Source organism: Cervus elaphus, chromosome 7 (assembly GCF_910594005.1).
Source record: "Cervus elaphus chromosome 7, mCerEla1.1, whole genome shotgun sequence".
Classification (NCBI taxonomy): Eukaryota; Metazoa; Chordata; class Mammalia; order Artiodactyla; family Cervidae; genus Cervus; species Cervus elaphus.
Genome location: NC_057821.1, coordinates 1060260 through 1086924, shown reverse-complemented (window position 1 = coordinate 1086924; position 26665 = coordinate 1060260). Strand labels below are relative to the sequence as shown.

The 26665-nt window shown below is 38.2% G+C and overlaps 1 protein-coding gene across 1 annotated transcript in view; it reads left to right on the top strand.

Moving 5' to 3' along the window:
* The window catches only part of LOC122696852 (contactin-associated protein-like 3), a 219511-nt gene that overhangs the window by 156504 nt on the left and 36342 nt on the right, over positions 1 to 26665 (top strand). Inside the window, 3 exon segments of the mRNA XM_043906968.1 lie at positions 9541 to 9738; positions 13951 to 14107; positions 20185 to 20312. Coding sequence (XP_043762903.1) covers positions 9541 to 9738; positions 13951 to 14107; positions 20185 to 20312 — 483 coding nt within the window.

The following is a 26665-nucleotide window of genomic DNA, read 5'->3' as shown; positions in this document are numbered from 1 at the left end:
TGCCTGGAGAATCCCTTGGACAGAGGAGCCTGGTGGGCTACAGTCCATGGGGTCACAGAGAGTTGGATACTACTGAGCACACACACACACATAGCTAAATAGTTCTTACTGATCCAAGGGTCACATGAGTTTCCCTCAAAGTCTTTGTATTGATAGAGGAACGATCTTAGGGTCCTGATTCTGTTCTTCCAACCTGGAAATATTTACACTATAATCATTTCTCCTTCTCCATAAGGCTGCAGTGCCTGTGAACAATTAAACATTCTTTAATTATTCAAAACAAAACAAGTACTAACACTTGGAAAAATATACCCAGAACAAAATTCTAAACCAATGACTCAAATTAAATCCTTGGTAACAGCCTTCAGAAATGTAGTCCTAGGACCTACAAAAAGTCCTACAAAAAGCCACTCTGCAAGTCTTTTTTAGTACCTTTAGTACTGAGACATCCAAAACAAGACAGAAAATGAAACTGTTTTGAATGGACTGCTTGTGAAATTTGTTGATGGGTCTATTCCCTTTCTAAACAGAAGGAACAGAACATAATTTCTTTGGTGACAAGATGAGGAAGGTCAATATCTCTCCCCACTGAGACGGAGATGTTTGTGTCCATACTGTACCCAGGATGTTAGCAGTCACTCAGTCAGTCTAACTCACTTTGACCTTATGTACTGTAGCCCTCCAGGCTCCTCTGTCCATGGGATTCTCCAGACAAGGACACTGGAGTGGGTAGCCATTCCTTCTCCGGGGGCTCTTCCCAATGCGGGGATCGAACCTGTGTCTCCCACATTGCAGGCAGATTCTTTACAAACTAGGCCACCAGAGAAGCCCCAGGGTAGTTGTTTGCTATTATAACATCATAGTCATGAGGCTCAGAAAGTGGGTCTCAGACACTGCACTGTGGGAATGATTGTTGCTGGAAGAAAATGGGTTATCGTCAGAGCAGTGAGTCAACTTCCGGTCCATAAGAATCCCTGGAGGCTTAATGAACAAGCTGAAGACTGGGTCTGTTGCCTCCCTGACCATTCCCCCTTCAGATCTTAATTTATTGACTAACCAGTTATAATGCAGCACTTTTTACTCATTAGTATTGCCTTCATGCAAACCAAGCAGTTGCGTTTCTTTTCTTATTGAGACACAGTTGATTACACATTGTGTTAATTTCAGGTGGACAGCAAAATGATTTAGTAGTACCGACATATATATCTATTTTTTTCAGATTTTTCCCCTTATAGGTTATTACAAAATATTGAGTATAGTTCCCTGTGTTGTATAATAGGTCCTTGTTGATTGTCTACTTTATGTATAGTAGTGTGTATTTTGTTGTTGGTTCAGTTGCTCAGTTGTGTCTGACTCTCTGCAAAACCATGGACTGCATACCAGGCTTTCCTGCCCTTCACTATCTCCCAGAGTTTGCTCAAATTCGTGTCCATTGAGTTGATGATGCCATCCACCCATCTCATCCTGTGTCACCCCCTTCTCCTCCTTCCCTCAATCTTTCCCAGCATCAAGGTGTTTTCCAATGAGTCATTTCTTTGCTTTAGGTGGCCAGAGTATTGGAGCTTCAGCATCAGTCTTCCCAATGAATACTCAGGGTTGATTTCCTTTAGGATTGACTGGTTTGATCTTGCTGTCCAAAGGACTCTCAAGAGTCTTCTCCAGCACCACAGTTCAAAAGCATCACTTCTTCAGTGCTCAGCCTTCTTCTTTTTTTTTTTTTTTAGTGCTCAGCCTTCTTTATGGTCCAACTCTCACATCCATACATGACCACTGGTAAAACCATAGCTTTGACTGTCCAGACCTTTGTTGGAAAAGTAATGTCTCTGCTTTTTCATACACTGTCTAGGTTTGTCATATGTATATTTTGAATCTAAAAAATGATACAGATGAACTTATGTACAAAATATAAATAGACTCACAGACATGGGAAAGAAAATTGTGGTTACCAAAGGTGAAAGGAGGGTATAAATTAGGAGTTTGAGATTAAAATATCTGCAGTTGTGTTTCTTCAACAGCCATTTTCCTGTGTCAGAAATTGTGTCAGGTCCCCAGCATGGTGGTTTAGCAAAGGGCAGTCAGTCCAGTTGTCTTACACACAACACAAGCTGCTTTTGGGGGGAGAGAAGTAGATTTATTAATATAAGAACGCTTATGAGAGATGTAAGCAGTAAAGAGAGGGGATTCTGCCAAGCTATCTTTTTAAGTCCTCTACAGACTGGGTGTAGCCCCAAACCACTATGTGTTTAACGTTTGTTTGTTAGTATAGATCTTCTTCCTTTCTTCTCTCTTTTTCTAGAATTCCTGTCTTGGCATATCCAAACAGCTCCCTTTTCAGTTATCCATTCAGTTCATGCATTCATTCAATTATACACACTTTATACTATGAACTTGCAGGCACTAAGCTATATGTGAGGAATGAAAGGGAAATTAACTGTTCTCATAGACTTTCAGATGAGTGAGACAGACAGATGTTAACTCAACTCACTAACAATGTTATGAATATCATAAGTTTTACATTTGCTATTTTAAGTAGATATCAGCGCTTGTTGGAAATTTGTCAAAAAGAAGTGGTAAGTATAGACCGGAGAGTTCTTTCATGAGTAAATGCACAGGTGCTGCAACATATATTTTCTTTGCTTATAAAGAGTTGGGATTTCATTGCTCTTGAAAATTGAGATTGGCAGGAATCATAGCATTATTGTGCATTCATTACATGTGGCAAGTTTTGTTTGGAACTAGCGTTTCTTACAAAAATGTATTTAAAGTTGAAATGTTGGAATTTATAAGGAAAATGAAAGAAGAGCTGCACTTTGATGATTATCATACATAGTGAACCTGCATTTCTTTTATACTGGCCTTTGCCTGGAAAGAACTCTTTTCCACCTCCACTGGAGAGACATTATTCTGACCTGCCTCTTGACACTTCTAAAGGTAGTTCATCAAACATGTGGCATGGTGTGGTTGGTGACGCAGAATTTCTGGGGCAGGTCCAGTCATTGTGCACAAGGGTAAAAAGACAAATGCTTCAGGGAAGCTTATTTTCCTGCTTTTCTGTCAGCCATGCAGTCTGCCCCGACCTCGTGGGTGGACATAGTGAATGGTCTGGATGAACAATAAAAATATAGATGCTCAGAGAGTAGCTAGGCCAGAAACATGCCCGGTTCACGGCCTTAGCATTCAAAGGTGGCTATAACGATAGCATTTGGTCTTCAGCATTTACTAAATACGGAATTGGAGGCGCAGAGATTTCTTTTACTTTTCTAAGACCATTTCTCCCCTATGGCTCAGCAGTAAAGAATCCTCCTGCAATGCAGCAGGGGCTGCAAGTTCGATCCCTGGGTCAAGAAGATTCCCTGGAAAAGAAAATAGCAACCTACTCCAGTTGTTATAGCCATGCTTTCCAGGAAACAAACTCACTCAGAAGTGGAGTGCAGTTTATTACACCGGCGGACCCAAGGCAGAGTCTCCTCTTAGCCAAGGACCCTGACCAGAATTTGTGAAAATCTTTTATACCCCATGTGTACGTGTCCAAACCCACCACCCCAATTCCCTTGAGACTTACATAAACAAAGGAAGGGTAAATACAACTACAATAACCCCATCATTCATGTGTTATGTGTTCAAACAGTCAATAATCAATAAGCCCGTAGTTACATTCCAAACAGTTAATAATCAATAAGCTTGTGGTCACGTTCCAACCAGTTAATAATCGATAAGCCTGTGATTACATCCCGATAGATACGGAAAAAATTTATGACCTGTCCGGAGACAGGGGTGATTATGGTATGTTTCCTCTTAGGTGATGAGTAACCTGGATGTGGTCTTCAAGATTCCCCTGCCTGGAGGGGGTCTTATCCTTCCATTGTCATTCCCACAGGCACTAAGCAGAGAGTTCAGAGTCCACTGGAGAGGCAGCCGAGCATGATCAGCACAGATAGGCCTGAGGTGGAGTCCTGGCCCTATGAATTCCTTCTTCACAGTATTCTTTCCTGGAAAGTCCCCTGGACAGAGGAGGCTGGTGCTAACAGTCCATGGGGTTGCAAAGAGGCAGACATGCCTTAGTGACTAAACAAGACCATAGATTATAACCCATATCTCTTATTGACCATGACCATACAGACTCTGTCTGTATCTAATTTTATGAATGAATTATATAATGTGCTCTCTGAGAAAATTATTTTGCTCTGGAGCTGTATGATGGGCTGACACACAAAGGGAGGCACTAACATCATCCAATAACTGAGCTCCTAGGAGGTTCCGGGTAGGGGCCAGGCATGTGTATGTATTGCCTGAAGACAAGGTACGTCATGTTGAGTAAACGTCCATTCTTGTTAAATGGCAGATGTCTGCCCTTATGAGTGAGCAGACACACATTCAGCGTGACCTCGTAAGTGAAAGCATCATCCTCTGAAATCCCAAGAAAGAAGGCTGTGAAGTAGCTACATTCCCTTGAAGCTATCGAGCTGTATCCTATAGCATTTTCTTGTGTCCAAAATATTAAAGTAAGTCAGAAAAGCCTCAAGGCCCCAAAATTATGGCAGGAAGGGCAACCCTTATGAGGATGCTCCTATAAATATTTATCAGGAGGGACCCGAGATGTGGGGCCAGGATGAATGCCATCTCTGGGCCCCCCAGGGCCCGGCAGTGTCTCCTTAGTAGAAATCTAAGGAGATGTCATCCCTTCCCTTCAGTAAAATGCACACACCAGTTATCCTCAGCTTTGACAAACAGATGACATGGCAGGGACCAGGGCCTCTGCAATCCAGGGCAGGGCCAGGTGAGAGCTGACCATCATCTTCCTCAGGACACCCTCCGAACATCTGGAGCAGTGGACTTGGCCTTTATTGGCCCTATGAGCACATAAATGACCAGGATCCAGTTCTATTTTCATTGCAAATATAGGAGAGGGTTCAGGTGAGTAAGACTGTCTGGGAAAATTACAGACCTTAGCACTCTTTGAGAAGTTTACTCAGAAAGCTCAGTGACTTACACTATATTACTTAGAAATGTGTGGCTAAATTACATAGTTTCATGGATTTAGTTTTGCAAGTGAGTTTTTCTAGACTTCCGTCTCCTTATCTGTGTGGCAAGAGGGTTGAGGTGAATAAAAAGTGAAAGCTAGTTGTAATGATATTTCTCTCTGTATAGTAACACAATTTCTAAGAAGGCTGTCTTGGGTCTCTATTGTTGTTTTTGTTCAGTTGCTAAGTTGTGTCTGACTCTTTGCAACCCCATGGACTGCAGCAGGCCAGGTTTCCCTGTGGTTCACAATCTCCCTGAGTTTGCTCAGATTCATGTCTATTGAGTTGGTAATGCCATGCAACCATCTCATCCTCCATCATTCCCTTCTCCCCCTGCCTTCAGTCTTTCCCAGCATCAGGGTCTTTCCCAGTAAGTAGGTTCTTCACATCTGGTGACTAAAGTATTGGAGCTTCAGCTTCAACATCAGTCCTTCTAATAAATATTCATGGTGGATTTCCTTTAGGAGTGATTGGTTTGATCTCCTTGCTGTCCTTGCTGCTCATCAAGAGACTCTAGTTCTTCCTCGCTTTCTGCCATTGGGTGGTATCATCTGCATATCTAAGATTATTGGTATTTCTCTATTGTAATATTCAGATTGTCTTTGTGGGTTCAGGAATGACTTCTAGTGTTTACATCTGTCTATCCTTATTTATCATCCTGATTGCATCTTCTTGACTAGCTGTATCTGGAGATAGATGTGACAAATTAAATTGTCTGGCATTTTGCCTTCTCAGTCTTCTCAAAACATGTAACCTCTTCTCATTAGAAGAAACAAAGGCAGCTGGCTTAATTTCCAAAAATATTCTGTTTGGACACAAATGCGAAATGCTGGACTGGATGAAGCACAAGCTGGAATCAAGATTACTGAGAGAAATACCAATAACCTCAGATGTGCAAATGATACCCCCTTTATAGCAGAAGTGAAGAAGAACTAAAGAGCCTCTTGATGAAAGAGAAAGAGGAGAATGAAAAGGCTGGCTTAAAACTCAACATTCAAAAAACTAAGATCATGGCATCCAGTCCCATCATTTCCTGGCAAATAGATGGGGAAACAATGGAAACAGTGACAGACTATATTTTCTTAGGCTCCAAAATCACTGCAGATGGTGATTGCAGCCATGAAATTAAAAGAAGCTTGCTCATTGGAAGAAAAGCTATGACAAACCTAGACAGCATATTAAAAAGCAGAGACATTACTTTGCCAGCAAAGGTCCATCTAGTTGAAGCTATGGTGTTTCCAGTAGTCATGTATGGATGTGAGAGTTGGACTATAAAGAAAGCAGAGCACCAAAGAATTGATGCTTTTGAACTGTGGTGTTGAAGAAGACTCTTGGGAGTCCCTTGGACTGCAAGGAGATCCAAGCAGTCCATCCTAAGGAGATCAGTCCTGAATATTCATTGGGAGGACTGATGCTGAAGCTGAAACCTCAGTACTTTGGCCACCTGATACGGTGAACTGACTCACTGGAAGAGACCCTAAGGCTGGAAAAGATTGAAGGCAGGAGAAGGGAATGAAAGAGGATGAGATGGTTGGATGGCATCACCAACTTGTTTGACTTGAGTTTGAGCAATCTCAGGGAGTTGGTGATGAACAGGAAAGCCTGGTATGCTGCGGTCCATGGGGTCCCAAAGAGTCACACAAGACTGAGCGACTGAACTGAATGGACACAAATTAGACTTCATTTCAGGCATCTGTGGGAGGAGGAATTTTTACCTTCATTTTCTTTGAGGTCAATTTCCAGATCATGAGCAGTGAACCCACTAACTATAAAGGCATCAGATTTTTCATAATGAAGCCTTATTTTCTGTCTACTTCTCAGAGAAATGGAAATGAGTATAGCAGATATGCTTTCAATGTATATTTACCTGAATATGTAAAATAAAGATTCCATAACTGATTGTTTTGCTATAAAAGATTCCTTGTATAGTTCAGAGGTCTATTATAAAGCATGAAAAGTGTTGCCAATTGCAAAGTGAATATAACTTGGCAAAAAGAAAAATCAAACTGAAGGATAATGTATGATATGGTAAGTCAGTGTAATTATTATAATATCAAACCAAACCAGCAAATTAACTTGGCTAAGTTAACTTGACTAGGTTCATTGGTCCAGGCAAAATGGTTGACCAAGTGCCGCCAATGGTCTCCCTTCTCCTGTGCAGAGGAAGACCCCACTGAGGTCGATTAGCATGTTCTGAAAGAGTCTAGTTTAACGATAGTTCAAAATTCGTGTTTAAATTTGCCCATGATTAAAAAGTAGCTCAGTCGGTAAAGAGTCTGCCTGCAATGCAGGAAACCAGGGTTCAATCCCTGGGTCAGGAAGATCCCCTGGAGAAGGAAATGGCAGCCCACTCCAGTATTCTTGCCTGGAGAATCCCACGGACAGAGGAGCCTGGGGGGCTACAGTCCCCGAGGTCGCAAGAGTCGGGCACGACTTAGCAACTAAACCACCACCACTACCAAAATTAATTACTTCAGATCCAAAATTGTGCTTCAGACTACCCTGAATAATGGCTAAGTTGAGCAAACTCCGGGAGATAGTGGTGGATAGAGGAACCTAGCATGCTGCAGTCCTTGGGGTCCAAAAGAGTTGTACACAACGTAGCGACTGAACAACAATTTTTCCATCATGCTGGTCACTTTAATTCATTAGTCTGTCTCCTTGTGGTTGAAAATTAAGTTTATGTGGCATGTCAAAGGTTCATGGTTTTGAAATCTATGAAAATAATATGTTGTGGAATATTAGAGAAATATGATGTGTCATTGTTGGGGTCTTTTAAATAATATTTCTAGAAAGAGCAGTCATTTAAAGTATTTTTCAGAAGAGCAATTTGGAGGTTCTTTTCAACCATTCCCTTCTCTCCATTCGAAAAGATTTCTATTATTATACCTTAGCCATGGAAGACCATAAATCTATCATACTGACCACTAGCCTATATGAACCATTCAGGCATATCATAAGCCATGAAAGTAAATGACACAGTGGCTCTGGAAATGATGGACTCCCAAGCCTAACAGTCTTCTGCATGACTCCCTGCACCTTCATCTCATTTGATGGAAGAAACCCTGGGCGTGAATGTGAGTAGGTAATTACCAAAAATAATACCAGGCCCACTTAAGTAATTTTCCAGGAAAATGTTGAAATGTAAAATGTCTAGTGAAAACATGATTAAGGATGAATTCAAGTTGCCATGGGAACACTCACAGCCCCCTCTAGTGAGCAGATAGGTGGGTGATCCATTAAGTCTTTTTTTAATTGAATATAAAACTGCATTGGTCATGCTGACTCACAGTTTGTTCCTGTTCTTGCTAATTTTTGCATATTTTGATGCTTTTTCCCATAAGCTTTGAACCAGAGTTTTCCCCATGGCCCTTGGGGTTCTCTTCCCTGAATCTCTCAATGTATTTCATGTGTTAAGGGTTTGTGAGCACCAGCACAGCTCTTAGGTTTTTCCCAGACCCACATCCCCAGGGGAGGAAAGGAACAGGGACCTGTGGGGACCCCCTAAGTGAATTCTTTGTATTATTGTTTTGATTTCTTGCTCTTTTACTCATGTATTAATTATTAAGAAATCATATAAACTCTATAAGACTGTTTCCTGCTCTGTAATATAGAACATTTGTGTGCAGACTGATCATTTATCAAATACATATTACAGAGAAAGTTAAATGACATTACAGAGATAGTTGACTTAAGGTAGCTTGAGCTCAGCCTTTTAGCCACAGAGCCACGGCCTTCTATACTGTGGGAGCTTCTGTGTTTATGGTGGGAGGTACATTTGGGGGGGTATTTGTGGTGGGATGTATATTGGGGGGAAGATAAAAGAAGTCAAGTTGTTTTTCTTCTGTTATAAATGTTATGGAGTGTGCATTGTTTTTTAAATCTCTTTGAAAACATAGGTAATCGGTGTAACAGAAATATGTGAGAATTTTCCAACAGGCATTCATGTAACTATGGTTACTGCTAGGAACAGTCTTATTCCTAGGCACTGTGTTTTTTTTTAGTGCTGGCCATTGAAAAGGTTGCTGACACACTGTTAGTTAATTTTTGTCAAAAATTCTTAGCTTCTATTATTTTGCATGATCATGCTTGCAGCTTATTCCTCAAATATGTCTTTTACACATTTCTCTGATTATCAGAGGAAAAGATGCTCAAATGAGAAATATACTTGTAGAAAGATAAATATATACACCGTAACCTTTGGCTTTCTCCTTATAGTAATGGAAAGAAAATATTAGGGCCAAAAAGTTCTATTTATAACTTTGAGTGTTATACTGTAGAATTTTAAAAATTGGCCGCCTGACAATGTTGCCTATAATAATGATAGTGAAAATTTCAATAAAGAGAATCCCTCCTGTTAAACATTTTGAGAATAATTGCAAAGAGATCTGATGACTACAAAAAAATAAAAGAAAACTTAATTCAGATAAAAGATGCTCTGCTTTCCATATTTACATTTAATGATTCCATCCTCATTATGGTCTCCTTGCTTTCTCCCCACCCTTCTTCTGCCCACCAGACACTGCGTGGACCTCAGTGCACCATAACGGCTCCCACTTGGTCAGGGTCAAAAGCTTGAATGGAGAAAGCCCCCATCCGGTATTTTTCAAGTACATGGCCAGCATGGACCAGCTCCAGACCATCATTGGCTATGCGGACAACTGCCAACAGGAACTGACTTTCCACTGCAAGAAGTCAAGGCTTTCAACTCCCCAAGGTGAGTAATCAGAGTAATTAGACATCATGAGCTATTGTCCCCACAGGTCACAATGACTTGCAACAGATGTATGAGAATCTGTGCCCATAGCACCCAGGTCACAATCTGAGATACTTTTTCTTGGAGCAAAGACTAAAATCTTTGCCCAAAGCCACAAATGATCTGAAGTTCCCTCCCATCCCCAGACTCAACTGGGCAACTGAGCAGTAAAAGCCTCTTAAAGAGGCCCCTGGAGGGCTCAGTACTTATTTGCCATAAAGGGCAGGGACATCTCAACCCTGTGGTATCTTGGGAAGCATTGCTAACAACAACTTGGCTTACTTATCTGGAGGTGATTATTTGATGAGATCCTTTTTCCTACACTGAATGTGATTAGTGTCTTGGCTAATTATAAAGTAGGGAAAAATGTTGGTATCACCACTTCTTTCACACGTGAAGTGCTAGCAGTTTATTTTCCATATCTTTTCTTCTTTTGAAAAATTTTATTTTTGATTTTCTATTTTCTTCCTTTGAAATACCTCATTTTGTTGGAATGTGCAACCTGCCTGCATGAAGCATGCAACTATTTGGTTTTCTGGAGACTGGCCTGCCGCTCCTCTGATCAGGCATCTGGGGATTAGAATAAGCAGAGAGTGCTAGGCAGGTCCTCAGAGTTCAGGCTTGTCACTCAGCAACTATGGGACTTAGGAAATCATTTTTTCTGAGTCTTCAGGGCTAAGGCGCTAACTCTGCTAGAACCTAATTGCACCATACCTATAAATGGCATGAAGTAAATGCTACTTATTTGCATCTCTCTGGTTTATTGAATTTATAGTTAGTGCTAGTGGGTTTCAGAGAAGGCAATGGCACCCCACTTCAGTACTCTTGCCTGGAAACTCCCCTGGACGGAGAAGCCTGGTAGGCTGCAGTCCATGGGGTCGCTAAGAGTCGGACACGACTGAGCGACTTCACTTTCACTTTTCACTTTCATGCATTGGAGAAGGAAATGGCAGCCCACTCCAGTGTTCTTGCCTGGAGAATCCCAGGGACGGGGGAGCCTGGTGGGCTGCCGTCTATGGGGTCTCACAGAGTCGGACACAACTGAGCGACTTCACTTTCACTTTTCACTTTCACGCATTGGAGAAGGAAATGGCAGCCCACTCCAGTGTTCTTGCCTGGAGAATCCCAGGGACCGGGGAGCCTGGTGGGCTGCCATCCATGGGGTCTCACAGAGTCGGACATGACTGAAGTGACTTAGCAGCAGCAGCATTGGGTTTAGTGCTTACTGTTAGTTGATTGCTAACTAAATTGCTAATTAGATCTATTGCCAAATAGATCACTGAACTAAAATTCTACGTTCCCAGAAGAATGAGAAAGCTGCCTCCAGGAGAGTATTGTTTATGGGTTCTCTAACCAGGGAAAACAAGACAAAGACAGAGTAGCGTTGAAACCAACCACTAAAAAAGCCTTAAGACAAAGCCACCCCGTGAGCCAGGGAGCAAACTCATACACAGAAGCAGATGGTCTCGTCCAGAACCTGACATGACCCAGATTGCCAAAGGAGTCCCACCCGAGAGGCCAGTGTCTATTTGCCTGTGGTTACTCAATTGTTAGCCCTTTGTATGAATATGTACATTAGCACCACCACCACCACCACCAACAGGTATTTAAATGTGTATTTAATTGAGGCTAGGGGAAAAGATGGAAAGAGAAAAGACTTATAAACTTGATAAACACCTACTAAAGAAGCAAAATAAAGGACTTCATTAAATATACATGCTCAAGTTATTTGCATTTCTTATATGCTGCTGCTGGAGAATTTTTAGTGCAAACTTAATTTAAACAAATTCACTGCAGACCTACATATTTCCAGATGTGCTTAATTAAGGTTGAGATGAGGCAGGCAAATAGTGTTGCCTGATACACCTTAAAAGTTTGCACTAATTTGCTAGGTTTTATCAATAGACACAAATGAGCATGCAGAGCTTTGATGTTACACTTGTGTGGAAGGAGTGAAAACAACAAAGCCTGGGTCCCTCGTTGCTGCTGTTTTAGTTGCTAAGTCTTGTCTGACTCTGTGAAACCCCACAGACTGTAGCTCCCCAGGCTCCTCTGTCCATGGGATTTCCCAGGCAAGAAGTCTGGAACGGGTTACCATTTCCTTCTCCAGGGGATCTTCCCAACCCAGGGATCAAACCCGCATCTCCTGCATTGCAAATGGATTCTTTACACTGAACCTGGGTCCCTCATTAGATGGCTGCAATGTGAAAACAGCGCAAGGGGACTGCAGTATGGGAAGCAAGTAGCTTAGGAATTTTATAGGACAGACTGGGGACCATCAGTCACAATTCAGCCTTATCTCAAGAATTTTCCACCCTCATGTTCTCAGAAGTTATCAGGAGACCAAGTGGTGGTGGTAATCTCGAGAGGAGCTATAACAAGCCTGGGTTCTCAGAGCAGCGGCCCTCGTGTTGGTTTTGATTTCCAAGAGGGCTGGGGAGGAGCAGTGGGCCTAGGATCTCGCTCAGATCCTGGAACATTTTTCCTTCAGCATCTTTAAGGTCTCCGTGTTATAGATCGTTTCGGGGATATGATTACAGGTGGCTAAAGAGGAAGTTGTGTGACTGTGTTGACTTTAGGAAACCATTCCATCACCGTACTATGAATGCTTAAGGTCACTGAGGATGGTCGCAGTGGCTGGCGAGGACAGTGACCCATGGGCTAAAACAATTGAGAAAGTGGAGCTGTGAACCCTGGTCATTGCTGTCTTTCCTGTTCCTTTTCATTTCAGCCTCTAATTCTTCTTCATGTTATTCCTAATGCTTTCTTTTTTTTTTTTTTTTCCTAATGCTTTCTTATGCAAATTCTCTAGGTTACTCAAAGAAATTTTGAATGGAGCCACATACATTTTGTACCTTTAAGAACCCTTAATGGTTCTCATTTTAGAGAGAAAAATGTAAACACAGTTGTGCATTTGCATATAATGATTTCTTTGCTCTTCAGTCAATGAAAGAAGCTGTTGAATAATTACATTTTTAAGATGGAATTTTGAAAAATACCTATTAAATATTTATTAAATATTAAGCTGAAAAGATCTTCCACCTCCTAGAGATGTTTTCAACACATTTTAAAAAATGATGGTTGATATTGATTTCTTGGCACACATCACACCCACTGGGCCCGCAGTGCATGGTAATGAATGCAGTCTATGTGTTTACAAGCTGGGAGGTTGTCAGCAGAAGCCAAAGTCTTATTGAATAGGGAGCCATAATGAGCAGTGACGATTGTAAGTTAGGAAGAAGCTGCTACAGATTCTTGGTGGGGGCCTGATGGGGACAACTTAAGAGTGAAAAGCACAGACTCTTGACAGATTTAATGTCAGTTCCATTCCCTGCTCCCCCCCTGGCCTGAATCTCTGTTTACCAGGGACTGTTTCCTCTCCACCTTCCTGTGTGCGCCACCTTCACTGAACATCCTCCTCCGGGTGCTCTATAATCCCACACTGGGGCTTCGGCAGCGTCTTCAGCATGAATAAACAATCTTGCAGAGCTGAGGCAGCCTCTGCTCCTGTCACTTAGGCATCGCACTGAGCAGTGGGTTTTGCTGAAGATCCACTCTGTAGTTGTCTCGGATTTGTCCAAACCAAAGACTCACTTCAGGCATGAAGAGGGCTGACTGGTGCCATTTCTTTAGTTTCCAGAGTAACCCATTTAGTATAAGTACATATTCCCAAGAAACTAAAGATATGCTAGGAAGTGCCAGTGTTTTTAGCTAATACATAAAGTGAAAGAATTCTGTATTTTGCATAACATGAAACATTTTAATGGCATTTTATTAATAGGATCGCAAACAGATTTTAGATTCAATGTATAAATTACTCTGGTTTCTATTTTGATGACAATTCTTTCTTGAACATTATTTCTGCAGAAATGATGTAATTGGAGTCCTCAAGAGAAATATGTAAACATCATGCTTGAATGAGTTAGGGACAATTTGCTCATTTTCTGATAAAAGAAAAAAAAATGGTTAATGATGATATGACTTGACATTAAAGTATGTATTTTTAAATAGTTGGGAGTCCTCCTAAAAATGATCCTATTGCAGAGTTAAAATATAAAATACACTTCTAAAAGTCTCTCTATGCTTTAAATAAAGAGGAGTAAAGGAATTATTTTGGGGAGGCAGGTAGTGGGGGCCAAAGTAGGTGTCACCTTTCTCATGCTTGTCTTTCAGATGGAACCCCAGTGAGCTGGTGGGTTGGAAGAACCAATGAAACACACACTTACTGGGGAGGTTCTCAGCCTGATGCTCAAAAATGTACTTGTGGATTAGAGGGGGACTGCATTGATTCTCAATATTACTGCAACTGTGATGCTGACCGGAATGAATGGTGATTTCCATATAATTTCCCTGTGCAAACTGTAATTTTTTTGTTGCTTAAACTGTGTACCTTAGGCAGACATTGGCCATGACAGTACAATAAAGAGAATAAATTAAAGTATGCCCTAGCAACTTAAAAGTATAAGCTGTGATGTGCATATAGTGTCATTAATCAGAAGCCTAAAATATTAGGTAGCTCTTTTTGTTTACTGGTGGATAACTAAGCATGTCTGTTCTATTTTTCTACTAAGACAAAATAGGAATGAATGTTTCCCATTCACTGAAAGTGAAAGATAAGACTTCTTAAAGTTAATTCAGCTAATAAAATGACCAGGCCATGGATTATTTACTGACCTTCCTAAACTTCCAGCTGATTTCTTGAATGGCCACATAAGGGAAACCAGACAAGGCCTTGAGTCCATGAAAGAGAATACAGAGAACACAAAATTCTCCATGCAGCCGAAGGTCTCAGAAGGCTACAAACCCCAAAAAAGTGAATGAGGACAGATCTTCTAGTTTAGCACTCTGAGTAGAAAAAAAAATTCTCCCTGAAAACTCATGTCTACAGACCTGCTCTCACGCAGATTTGGTGCCCAAATTGACATAACTTGGATGGCCCTTAAATTGGTTAACATGGCCACGGGTTGGCAGCACCAGTGGCTCATCCTGAGATTACATGATATTCTCACTGCAGACCCGCCGTCCCCTTCACACAGGTCTCACAGGATTCCCATGATAAAACGCTACCAAATGTGGACTCACAATCCAGGGTCATACAACGCCAGAGGACACGACTGAGAGGCAGAAGAAACCCCAAAGAGTAGATCCAATGCCTAAAAATCTCAGATCAAGGATATATTAAAAACATAAGATAAAATAAATATGTGAGCTGCTCAAAAAATTAAAAATGGAATTGAAACATGAGAATCTTCCTGTTAACAAAGAAGACTGTGATTTACAAAAGAACCAAGTGAATGCTTAGAAATGAATATATTAACATGTATATCAATATATATTAGAAATAAATATATTGTCATTAGTAATGACAATATTACTCAGTTTAAAACTTTTGGATCAGATATTAGTAGAAAAGGTGTGTAAATTAAATGACACACAAAATGAATGGAGAAAAACAAAATGGGACCTAGGAAAGTGGTGACACTGAAGAGTCATGTGAAGAAGATGGAACGTGTGTGTGATTAAAGTGTCAGAAGAAAAGATTTGAGATATAATAACTAAAAGAGGCAGTACTCAACTAGCTGAGAAATTTCCAGATTGAGGAAATATTAAAACACCAAGCTAAAAGTAAATAAATAAAAGTAAATCTGTATCTAGACATCCATGGTGAAATCAAAGAACACTAAAGAGAATGTTTAAAGGAGGAGAAAGGAAAGGAAGACTCTGAAAGGAGAGACAGCCAGAGAGCTGTCCTTCCCTGAGCAGCCCAGAGCCCAGCCCACAGAGGGCGCAGCATGCCCCCTAGAGGGCAGGAGTGAGATGCCTGTCTAACTCCCGGTGTTTACCAAGCTGATATTTTAGGAAGTGCTATAAAATTAGTGCTATAAAATTATAGACAAACAACACTGGAGAAATTTACCAGCTGCAGACTCCACAAAAGGGATTTTTTTTTTTAAAGCAAGCCATATTTTTTTAATCACAGGCCACTCAAAAGGTCTGTAGCATCTGTGAGATTTATTTAAACAGTTGTTAGGAAGAATTTGTTTTCTCAGTAAACACAGCAAACCTTAGACAAAGTTTTTTGATCGAGTCTTTGACAGTGTTAACATGAGACCATTTTCTTCATTATGATGGTCTCTAAGTTGACTGATTATACCAGCAACTCGTCGACCCATTAAGTATTGCAATGTTACCACACTTCAGCATTTTAAAACTTCATGATCCTGTTTCTGCTATTTTTTGAAATTAAGGCTTCAAAAAAAAAAAATATACCCTCACGTAACCAGGACTATTTTTGACAAAACAAAATAGTGTAGAAATCTAAGTTATCCCCCTACAGCTTTTTTTTTTCCCCTCTACAGCTTTTAAGATGAAATTACACAAAAGGGATTTTTAAGAATGGTTCTCAGAATGAAAGAAAGTGATATTACAAGGAAGGTTTCAGAAGCAGGAAGAAATATTGAGGAAAAAATTTATAAACATAGAAGTGGAAAACATGTACTGATAACTTATGACTAGATGTGTGAAGTTGAAACATAAGAAAGCAGTCAGATCCTATTAACAAAGATGATTGTGGTTTACAAAGGAGCTAAAAGACTGCTTAGAAATAAAAATATTGTTGAAATTTAAACTTATTTTGTAAATATTTATTAGAGTTAAATTGCTTAAAGTGTTTATATTGAAATTTATATAACCCTTAAAGAATTGTTTCAATTCAGCAGAGGGAAGAAAGAAAAATGGGATTTTAAAAACTTAGTTAATGCAAAAGAAGATAGAGCATGAGATTGAAAAAGAAGAGAAAGCAACAAGTCTGAGATAAAAATGTGTGAACAATCATGCACAATAAATGTGACAAAAATGGCCATTTAGATCCAGATCTCATATTGCATCTTGTTTGTACAAGTGGAAATATTGAAAGCAAAGAATTACCAGCTAAATATCACAAAGTCAGTAAATTTTAAAGGTTTTTTAGGTGGATTAAAATCACTGTTACTATGTAATGATACTTCTTAATTTCACCAGAGAAAATTAACAATCCTAAATATGTATGCTTCCAATAAAAATGACTAGAAATATATATAGAAAAAACTTTGACAGAACTGAAAGAAGAAATTCACAAATCAACCATGATAAGAATATCTGTTTGTAATTGGTAATCGAACAAAAACTAGTAAGAACATAGAATATTTTCAAATTAAGTTAACAGCTTGATTTGTTGGGAACATAAAATTATAGAACACATAATTTTCTCAAGCACATGTGGTGCATTTCTGCAAATTGATTTTCCCAGTGTTTCATAAAGCAAAACTCAAAAACTTTTGGTGCATTTGTTATCCTATGGACAGTTTCTCTGATAGCAATGCAATTAGGTTAGAAATGAATAATAGAAAGCTAAAAAATATGTGTGAGTTAATTCAAAATCGCAATTGGAAAGATTGGAAACAAGGAAATAAAGATTATATTACTCATAGAAAATACAGTTGTCAACAAAGGAAACCTAAGAGAACAAACAGAAATATTATTGAAATTAATGAGAGAACTTAGTAAGACTACTTACTGAATCATAGAATAACTGAATTCTTATCAAAAATGTGTTATTATGAGAAAGTCCTATAAACGCCAGTTGCAAAAGCAACAAAATAGTAATGTATCTTGAAATAAAGATAGCAAAAGTATGCAAGACTTTGATTAAAAGAAGACTTTATAAAACTTTATTATGAAAATCCAGATGACCGAAATAAATGGAGACATCATACCACCGCCATGAATAAGAAATCTAAGCATCTCTCCTCCAAATAAATTTCTCGATTCCATTTAATTCCAAACAAATGCTAAACATTTGTTTATTATTTTTAAGTATTGACAAAGTGGTTGTAAAACTTATTTTGGAAAAGAATGGCGCATAAATAACTAAGACGACTATGAAGATGAAAACAAGGTGGGGAGACCAGCCCTATCAGACATGAAGAAGTCTTAATGATCCCTCAGTAATACAGCATGACTTTGCCAAAGGGGTGAGCCAGTAGAACAGCAAAACCCAATCAAGAGCTTGGAACTTTCAAAGTATGTGATTCTGGATGATGAAAACTATAGTCAGCAGTCCCTCTTTCTCCCCAATGATTGTAACACTTAAAGTTGACACAGTATTTCTCCCCTGCAACTTTCCCAACAACTCAATGTTCTTAAAGCTCTATTATACCTCAAAAATATAACAACAAACAGAATTTCTAAAGCATTAGACTCTCTGAAAAGAGTGACTTTGGAAATTCTCTTACTGAATGTTTAAAACTGTTGTGAGAAAACTTTATGCCTAGAAATGCAATGTTTACAGATTTGGGGAAAAATTGAAAAGCAAGCAAAGTGAGATATAATCGTAAATTAGGCAGTTTTGAATGAGTCTGGTGACCATAGCGTTGCGAGTCGAGCACTCTGTGGCTTAGCGTGAGCACGCGCTGCTGACCACGCGTTACAGTACTCTGCATAAAGCATGGGCAGCTGGGGATGATCTATACTAATGAGGAATTTTGAGGTAAGAATTGTTTGAAATTTTCTCAGATTCAGGAAGGTACTTAATGATATTATCTACCTTAATGCACACTATTTGCATTATGATACTTTAAAGTTTCTTTTAGGTTTGTGAATGCATTGTCAGTGTTGAAAACAGAACTACAGTGTAGCTTTTTCCTATATTAGACAGTGTAGCTTTTAAAGGTTTCCTTAAAATTCAAAGTTTCTCAATGAAGAACTAATATACTTACATTTTTCCTCTAAGATATCTGCCAAAATAGCAGTCATAGGAATTAAAATACTTATTTGTAATGCTTACTGATATTTAATACCAGGAATTAATTTGGTGTGCTATTCCTGTGTTTATAACAAAATAACTTTCCATACTGATCGCCCTGTAATTCAGTGGCACCTTCTAGCTTGTGATCCCAACAAAGCCGGGTATTTTGTGTTTAGGATGAAGCCTGTGTGCTTCTATCAGTAGCAGCCGCAGGGGCTTCCCCAGATAAAACCATGTGGCTTAATTCAGTCTGATTTTTTGAAGCAATTTGATTTTTAATATTTGTTTCTTCAATTTTAGGGTGTTTAGTTCCTATTTTTCATATCTTACCACATGCACTGCCAGTCACTGTGCTCAAATTTTTAAATAAAATAAAAATCTTAATAATTTTTAATTTTCCGATTTACAAGAATATTTTGATGCCTAACCGCACTGGAATGATTAACTATTAAGTTAGGAAGATTTTTTTTTTTTGCACCAAAACTGTGAGGTGATCTGCACTATTTTTGATAATGCTTCAACTTATATAAATACATATATAATTTGGAACAATTACTATATATATGAGTGACTGGTGATTTTGTAATTGTTAAAAATGAAAACTTGCTAGGTTCTACACAGAACAATTGACAAACCAGTATTTGTCCATAAATTAGAAGTACATATGTAATTGAAATATAAAATGAAAAACATGAACAGCTTACTGAAACCTTTCTACTTTGTCCAGAGAGGACATTGGCAGTACAAACAGCTTACCAACCAGGTCTTCTGGCTTCTGTTCCAGTCATTAAATTGTATTGAACTATAGATTTTAATATGTCCCCAAATAGTCACTTACATGATGATATTATTGTTATTTCTATTATTTAGAACATCCACTAGGGTTCTGGGGGACACTGACAATGGGTTTTCTGTTCACTTCCCCAACACACAGGGCATGACTAACAGAGGATGTGTAATAAGTGTTTGTTGAATGAATGGATGGTGAAAATCATTGGCAAAACACTTTCCCATGCATTAGCCCATTTATTAATTTTAAGGATACATTGTATCATATCTTCATCATGGTTTTGAATCAGTATTTTGTTTTGATTTTGTTTTTAAATTTAAGGCTTCAACAAATAAGGAAATGCCTCATAACCACAGTAGGAATTTCTGAAACTTTTAATAAAAAAACACAAGTTCCAAAAATTGAAAACCTATTTCTTGTCAGTCAGATGGTTTTGGTTTTTGTCTTTTGCTTTTTTTTTTTTTTTAAATCAAGGCAGACTGCTCTTGCGTCTGTAAATTTTACATTCCAGTATGACAGACTGGCTGAATTGCAAACAGCAGTAAGCTGCTTAATTGCATTGAAATGTAATTTCATGTCTGTTCCTATGACCACAATTTTGGACCTGCCTGCTTTCTTCTCTATGGCCCTGTAGATGAACAAAGGTCTCTGGTCCTCAGAAGACCTCATTCAGTACACTAGTATGTTTGTAAGTGTTCGGATGAGCTGTTTGATTTCCCTCCTGTTATATGTTTACAAATTTAGCTTAATACCCCTTGAACTGCAATAAAATGCTTTTACCTTTCTGTATATTATTAAAAATAATGTTAAGGTGGTTGTGTTTGTTTTCTAGGACCAGCAACACAGTAGTCCTTTCCCATAAGAAGTACCTGCCGGTTACTCAGGTTGTGATGAGAGGCAGAGGGCGGCCACATTCTGAAGCGGCTTATACACTGGGCCCTCTGCTCTGCTCAGGGGACAGTAAGTAGTGGCAACAGGAACTGCCTTGACCCTTGCTAATGTATTTCAGTGATTTATGAGAAATCTAACTGCCTGGGTTCATAGAATCACTGTCTATACTGATAATCTGTACTTCATTAGGAATGTATTAACCTATAATAAAATAAGTGTATGTTGCTAATATAATTGAGAAAAAGTACTACCTCTGGATCATGTGTTTTTTATATAGCATTTAGGGCTTCCCAGGTGGCGCTGGTGGTAAAGAACCCACCAGCCAATGCAGGAGACATAAGAGACGCGGGCTCAATCCTTGAGTTGGAAAGATCCCCTGGAAAAGGGCATGGCAATCGACTCCAGTACTCTTACCTGGAGAATTTTAATCCCATGGGCCTACAGTCCATAGGGTCGCAAAGAGTCAGACATGATTGAATGACCTGGTACACAGGCACGCATATAGAATCTACATCAGACTCTCCTGAAACACTCATGAAATTGTTTGAAATATCATGTAATTTGTTCAGCAAACATCCAATATGTACCTACTAAGTATAAGACATTTTGCTGAGGGCTGAAATGCCTGAAATTGGTGAAATAATGAGAAAATGAGAGGACAGAATCCATCAAGTGTATCTATGCATTAATGCCTTCTGGTAGTTCTTAATATTCACACTGGAAGCCTTGATGCTCTTAATTCCACTTACCCCTCCAACTGCACCTTAATTTCTTTCATATCCTTCACTGCCCCCAAATAACTGAAATAAAATGAGTTCTATCTTTAATTTCCCTACTTCTAGCCTCTCTTGAACATAAGACAGATATTCTCCTTCATTACTCCTCAGAAACTGGTTTTTCTAGGTCACGAATGAGAATTCAACATTGCTAAGTCCAATTCTTATTCTCTGATAAATATCTGAGTTGACCTGTCAGCAGCTTGGGAATTCTCCCATGATTCCTTGTTCTTTGAGTCACTTTCTTTACTTGGTAGCCAGCATACCACAAAATTCTGTTCTTTCCCTTCTTTCCCTAACCTTCTTCATCTTGCCAGTGGGATAGTGTTGGGGTTCCCCAAGGCTCTATTCTCTGCCCTCTTTCCTGTCTATTCTCCACTGGTGATCTTTGCCCATTATCTCATGACTTTAAATGCTGCACAGACAGGTTTCATGAAGCAGTTATCTCAGGATGCTGGAAAGCAAACAGCAGCGGGGAACAGAAAGCAGAATTCACCATGCGCCTTCCTCCAAAGCCTCTTAGCCATGGGATCACAAAGGGAGAGGGTTCCAGGGGAAGTCCTCTAGTCCTGACTGGAGGAGGGGACAAGGAACTCCTGTCAGTAAGCACAGGAATCTCATCCCTCTCATACTTATCTCTGTTTTCTGAGGTTCCAGTTCCCGGGCAACCCCATGGCAACAGTGGCAGACTCATGTTACTTTTGTTTTCTTTCTCTGTTCCCCATCACTTGGCAATGGTTGTAGGTACAGGAACAGAAGTAAATAGGAAAGCACAATAAAGCAGGCTAAATAGAGCCCTAGTTTTCTGGCGATGTGGATGAAAAGAGAGCCCCAGGAAACTGGAAAGTATTGGAAGAACACAGAGAGGAAAGAGTTCAAAAAAGTGATGTTATAAGTTGTTTATGAAGTCCTGGGTTCACCTCTGAACTACATGTGCCTCAAACTGGTCTTAATTATAGACCAAGAAGTTGAGAATGAGTGAAGTAGCTACCACCCAGGACTCAGACTGGCCACTGTGTGGTGCAAAGGTGAGGCAGATCTGAAAAGTACTGCAAAAACTCTGAAAACTGGACTGCCATAGGAGCCACGGACCACAGAGGGAAGGTTGAAATGTGTGGGCAGATCATAACCAGGTCAACAGGACTGGAAAATAAAAATGTCAACATATTCCTTGAATTTAAACAAAGCTCCCAGTTTGTTAACATAGTATTGTAAATATCTAGGAAATAATCCAAAATTATTAGCATACAAAGAACCAGAAAAATCAGTTTGCATAAGAAAATGTAATCAGTAGATAACCAATAACACTGAGGTTAAAATTAACTGATAAAGACTTTAAAACAACTATTACACAAAACTGTAATGAATAACAAGAAATGCTTTTGAAACAAATAGAAAAAGAGAATGTTTCAAAAAAGAAATAGGCTATATAAAGGAAGCTAAAAGAAAACTTTAGAACTGAGAAGTATAGCAATGGAACTAAAAGATGCACTGGATGGACTAAGTAGAAGATTTGAGATGGAACAGCCAAGGGCCTTGAAGATAGATAAATAGAAATTATCTAATCTAAGCAAGAGAAAGAAAAAAATACTGAAAAAATGAATAGGGTCTCAGGGGCCTGTGGGTTAATAATAAAAAATATAATATTCATGTAATTGAATTTCCAGAAGAAGAGAGGAAAAGTGTTGGTCCTGAAATAATATTTGAAAAGATAATGGCTGAAAACTTTCCAAGTTTGGTAAAAGAGAGACTGGGAAGTTGAGTGAATCTGAAACAGGATAAACTCAAAGAAATTCACATCTAGACATATTGTAAGCAAACTGATGAAAACTAACGACAATGAGAGGAATTTTTTGAAAGCAGCCAGAGAGAATAATGATGTGTTGCCTATAGGAAAACACCAATTCAGATGACAGTAAGTTTCTCATCAGAAATATGGTGGCCAGAAGGAAATGGCAAGATATTTCTATTTGGAAAGTATTGTCAATTTATAATTCTGCATTCAATAGAAAGATCCTTCAGGAGTGAAGATAAAAGTTTTAAATATCTCCAATGAAAGAAAACCAAAAGCATTCATCGCCAGGAAGCATCCTTTAAAAGAATTTAAAGGAAATGGTATCTGAAGGAAATTTGGAACTTCAGGGATAAAACAATCAGCATTAGAAATGGTAAATACCTGGGTAATTTAATAGAGTATTTTCCTATTGAGTTATTTTAAATGTATCTGTGGACTGAAAACACAACACTATTTATGAGGCTTTTATTTTATGTAGATATAATACAAGTAGCAACAAAATCAACAGGAGTAGATAAGGGTCAAATTGTTTCCAAGGTTTTTGCAAATCACTTAACATGATTAAAATATAGATTTTAAGCAGACTGAGAAAGTAAGTATATTATTGTAATCCCTAAAAGAAACAATTATGAATCTGCTACAGACAAATACAAATAGAATACTGGAAAGTATTTAAATAATCCAGAAGAAGGCAGAAAGGGGGAAACAGAAGAACGAGAACTAGGACAAATAGGAAAAAAATAATGAAATGAAGAACTGATGTATCAAAATTCATATTTAATGTACGTGGTCTAAATAAACTCATAAAAGACTTTGTTATGACTCAACAGTATACTGTCTATAAGAAGTTCAATTCAAATATAATGACATAATAAAAAAAAATGATGGAGAAAGATATACTGCACAAACACTGGAGTTTCTATATTAAAATTTTTACTTGAAAGCAAAGTAAAGTAATAGATATAAAAAAGAACTAGAAGACCTAAGAATCTTAAATATGTATGCAAATAACTGAGCTTCAAAATACATAAAGCAAAATTTGACAGGATGGAAAGGAGAAATAGAGAAATGCATAATTATAATTAGAGTCTAATTCTCCTATCTCATTAATATATGGAACTAATAGAGGGAAAATTAGCAAGGATATAGAAGATCTGAATGACACCAGAAAGCAACTGACATTTATAGAATACTCTACGAACAGTAAAATGCACATTCTTTGCAAATGCACATGAATCTTTAACCCAGAAACAGCATATTTTGTGTCATAAAACAAACCTTAGCAAATATCAAATAATTTAAATCGTATAAAATGCATTCACTGACACAATCAATTAAATTAGAAATAAATAAGAAAGATAGCAAGAAAATCTCCAAACACTTAGAAATTAAACCTCAGGTCCTTAAATAATACCTAAGTCGAAGACAAGGTCTTAATAGATCTGATAATACATTTTGAACTGAATAAAAATTAAAATACAGAATATCAAAATTTGTAGTATTAAATTTTGTTATAGCAGTGCTCAGAGGGATGTTTGCAGCAATAAGTACTTATATTATTAAAGAAGTACTTATATTATTAAAAAAGGTCTCAGTTCAATAATGTTAGCTTTCACCAAAAGAAACTAGAAATAGAAGAGGGAAATAAACCTAAAACAAGCAGAAAGAAGGAACTAATAAAGACAAGAATAGAAATCAATTAAATTAAAAGCAGAATACATACTGATCTATAAAAATTAAAAGTGATTTTTTATACTCTTTTAAAATACTGATAAAATAGTTAATCCTCTAACAAAACTACCCAAAAATAGATGAAAATTATCAATATGGGAATTGAGTGTTGGGATAACACTGCAGACACCCCCAACATCAAGAGTATGAAAAAGTACACTACAAACATCTGAACAAGTATTACATCCATTATACAGATGAAGTGGACCAGTTCCTTGAAAACCACTAACAACCAAAACTCACTCAAGATGAATGAGACAACTGGAATAGACCTAATAGTATTAGTGGGATTGAATTTGTAATTAAAAACCTTCAAAAAAATCCAGACCAAGCTTGATTCACTGATGAATTCTACTCAAGAAATAATACCATATCTATAAAATCTCTTTCAGAAAATAGAAGAGGAAATTCTTTCCAACATTTAAAGCAGAATGTTGTTCTGATATTGAAACTAGACAAAGACAGTAAAAAGAATGATAACTGCTAACAATGTTATTACTAACACAGACACAAAAAATATCAACAAAACATTAACAAATAATCCAGGAATATATATTTTTTAAATGCACCACCACCATCTGCAGTTTATCCAGGATGCGAGGCTGATGCAGTGCTTGGAAGTTGATCAATGTATCTACCATGTTAACAGTCTAAGGAAGAAAAATCATGATCATGCCAGATGCTTTTTCTGTATCAATTAATATGAACATTATAATTTAAATTGCTAAAATACCAAATTAAAAATTATAGTTTATATCATAATAGCATTTATAATGAAGTTCTTAGCAAACTAGGTGTAAAAGAAAATTCTTCAGCCTAATAAGACAGTATCTATACAGAAATATCATAATTATTGGTAAAAAACTGGATGCTTTTCCCCTCAGGATGGGAACAAGATTAAGATATCCAATCTCAACACTTTTATTCAACAATATTTATCATTGTCTTAGCCACGGCAATAATGTAAGAAAGAAAATAAGTGCATAAAGACTGGAAAGCCAGAAAGAAAACTCTATTTACATATGCACACTTGATTGGTTGATTGGTTGTTTAGTCACTAAGTTGTATCCAACTCTTCTGTGACTCCGTGAACTGTAGCCTGCCAGTTTCCTCTGTCTATGGGATGTTCCAAGCAAGCATACTAGAGTGGGTTGCCATTTCCTTCTCTAAGGGATCTTCCCCTCTCAGTGATTGAAACTACATCTTCATTGCAGGCAGATTCTTTACCACTGAGCCCCCAGGGAAGCCTGCATATATGACTGCCTACATAGAAAATCTCAAGGAATGTACTACCCAAAACAGAAACAAAAACCTTACTAGGTCTTATAAGTGAGCTCAACAAGATCTCAAGATGCAATGTCAACAACAGACAAATCAGTTATATATGCTAGCAATGTAAACTAGAAACCAAAATCTATAAGAGAATATCATTTTCAGTATCTCCAAAGAACATATAATACTCAGGTATATGTTTAACAAAAACATGTATAAAATCTGTAAACCAAATAAATGACTAAATACTGAAGAATCAAAGAAATCTGAATAAAGGAAGAGATATACTGTGTTCATGGATTGGAAGACTCAACATAAGAAAGATGTCAGTTGCCCCCAAGCTGAACACACTCTTCACCAAAGAGGACATAAGGTGGCAAATAAGCACATGAGAAGATGCCCAACATCATTATCTATTAGAGAAGGAAAATTAAAACCACAATGAAATAATACTTTACATCAATTTGAATTGCTAAGATAAAAAAATATGTATACTAACAATGTAAAATGCTGGTAAAGATATAAAACAACTATATCTGTTACACACTGATCATGGGAATTAAAAATGGTATGATCACTCTGGAAAACTGTTTGGCAGTATCTTATAAAGTTAAACATATACTTACCATATGACCCAGGAATCATGCTCCTGGGAATTTACCCTAGAGAAATGAAAACATATGCTCACACAAAAACTTTTCACAAATGTGTGTTCTTGTGGTTGTGCTCAGCTGCCCAGTCGTGTCTGCCTCTTTGCAACTCCATGGACTACATAGCCCACCACCAGGCTCCTCTGTCCATGGAATTTTCCGGCAAGAATACTGGAGTGGGCTGCCATTTCCTACTCC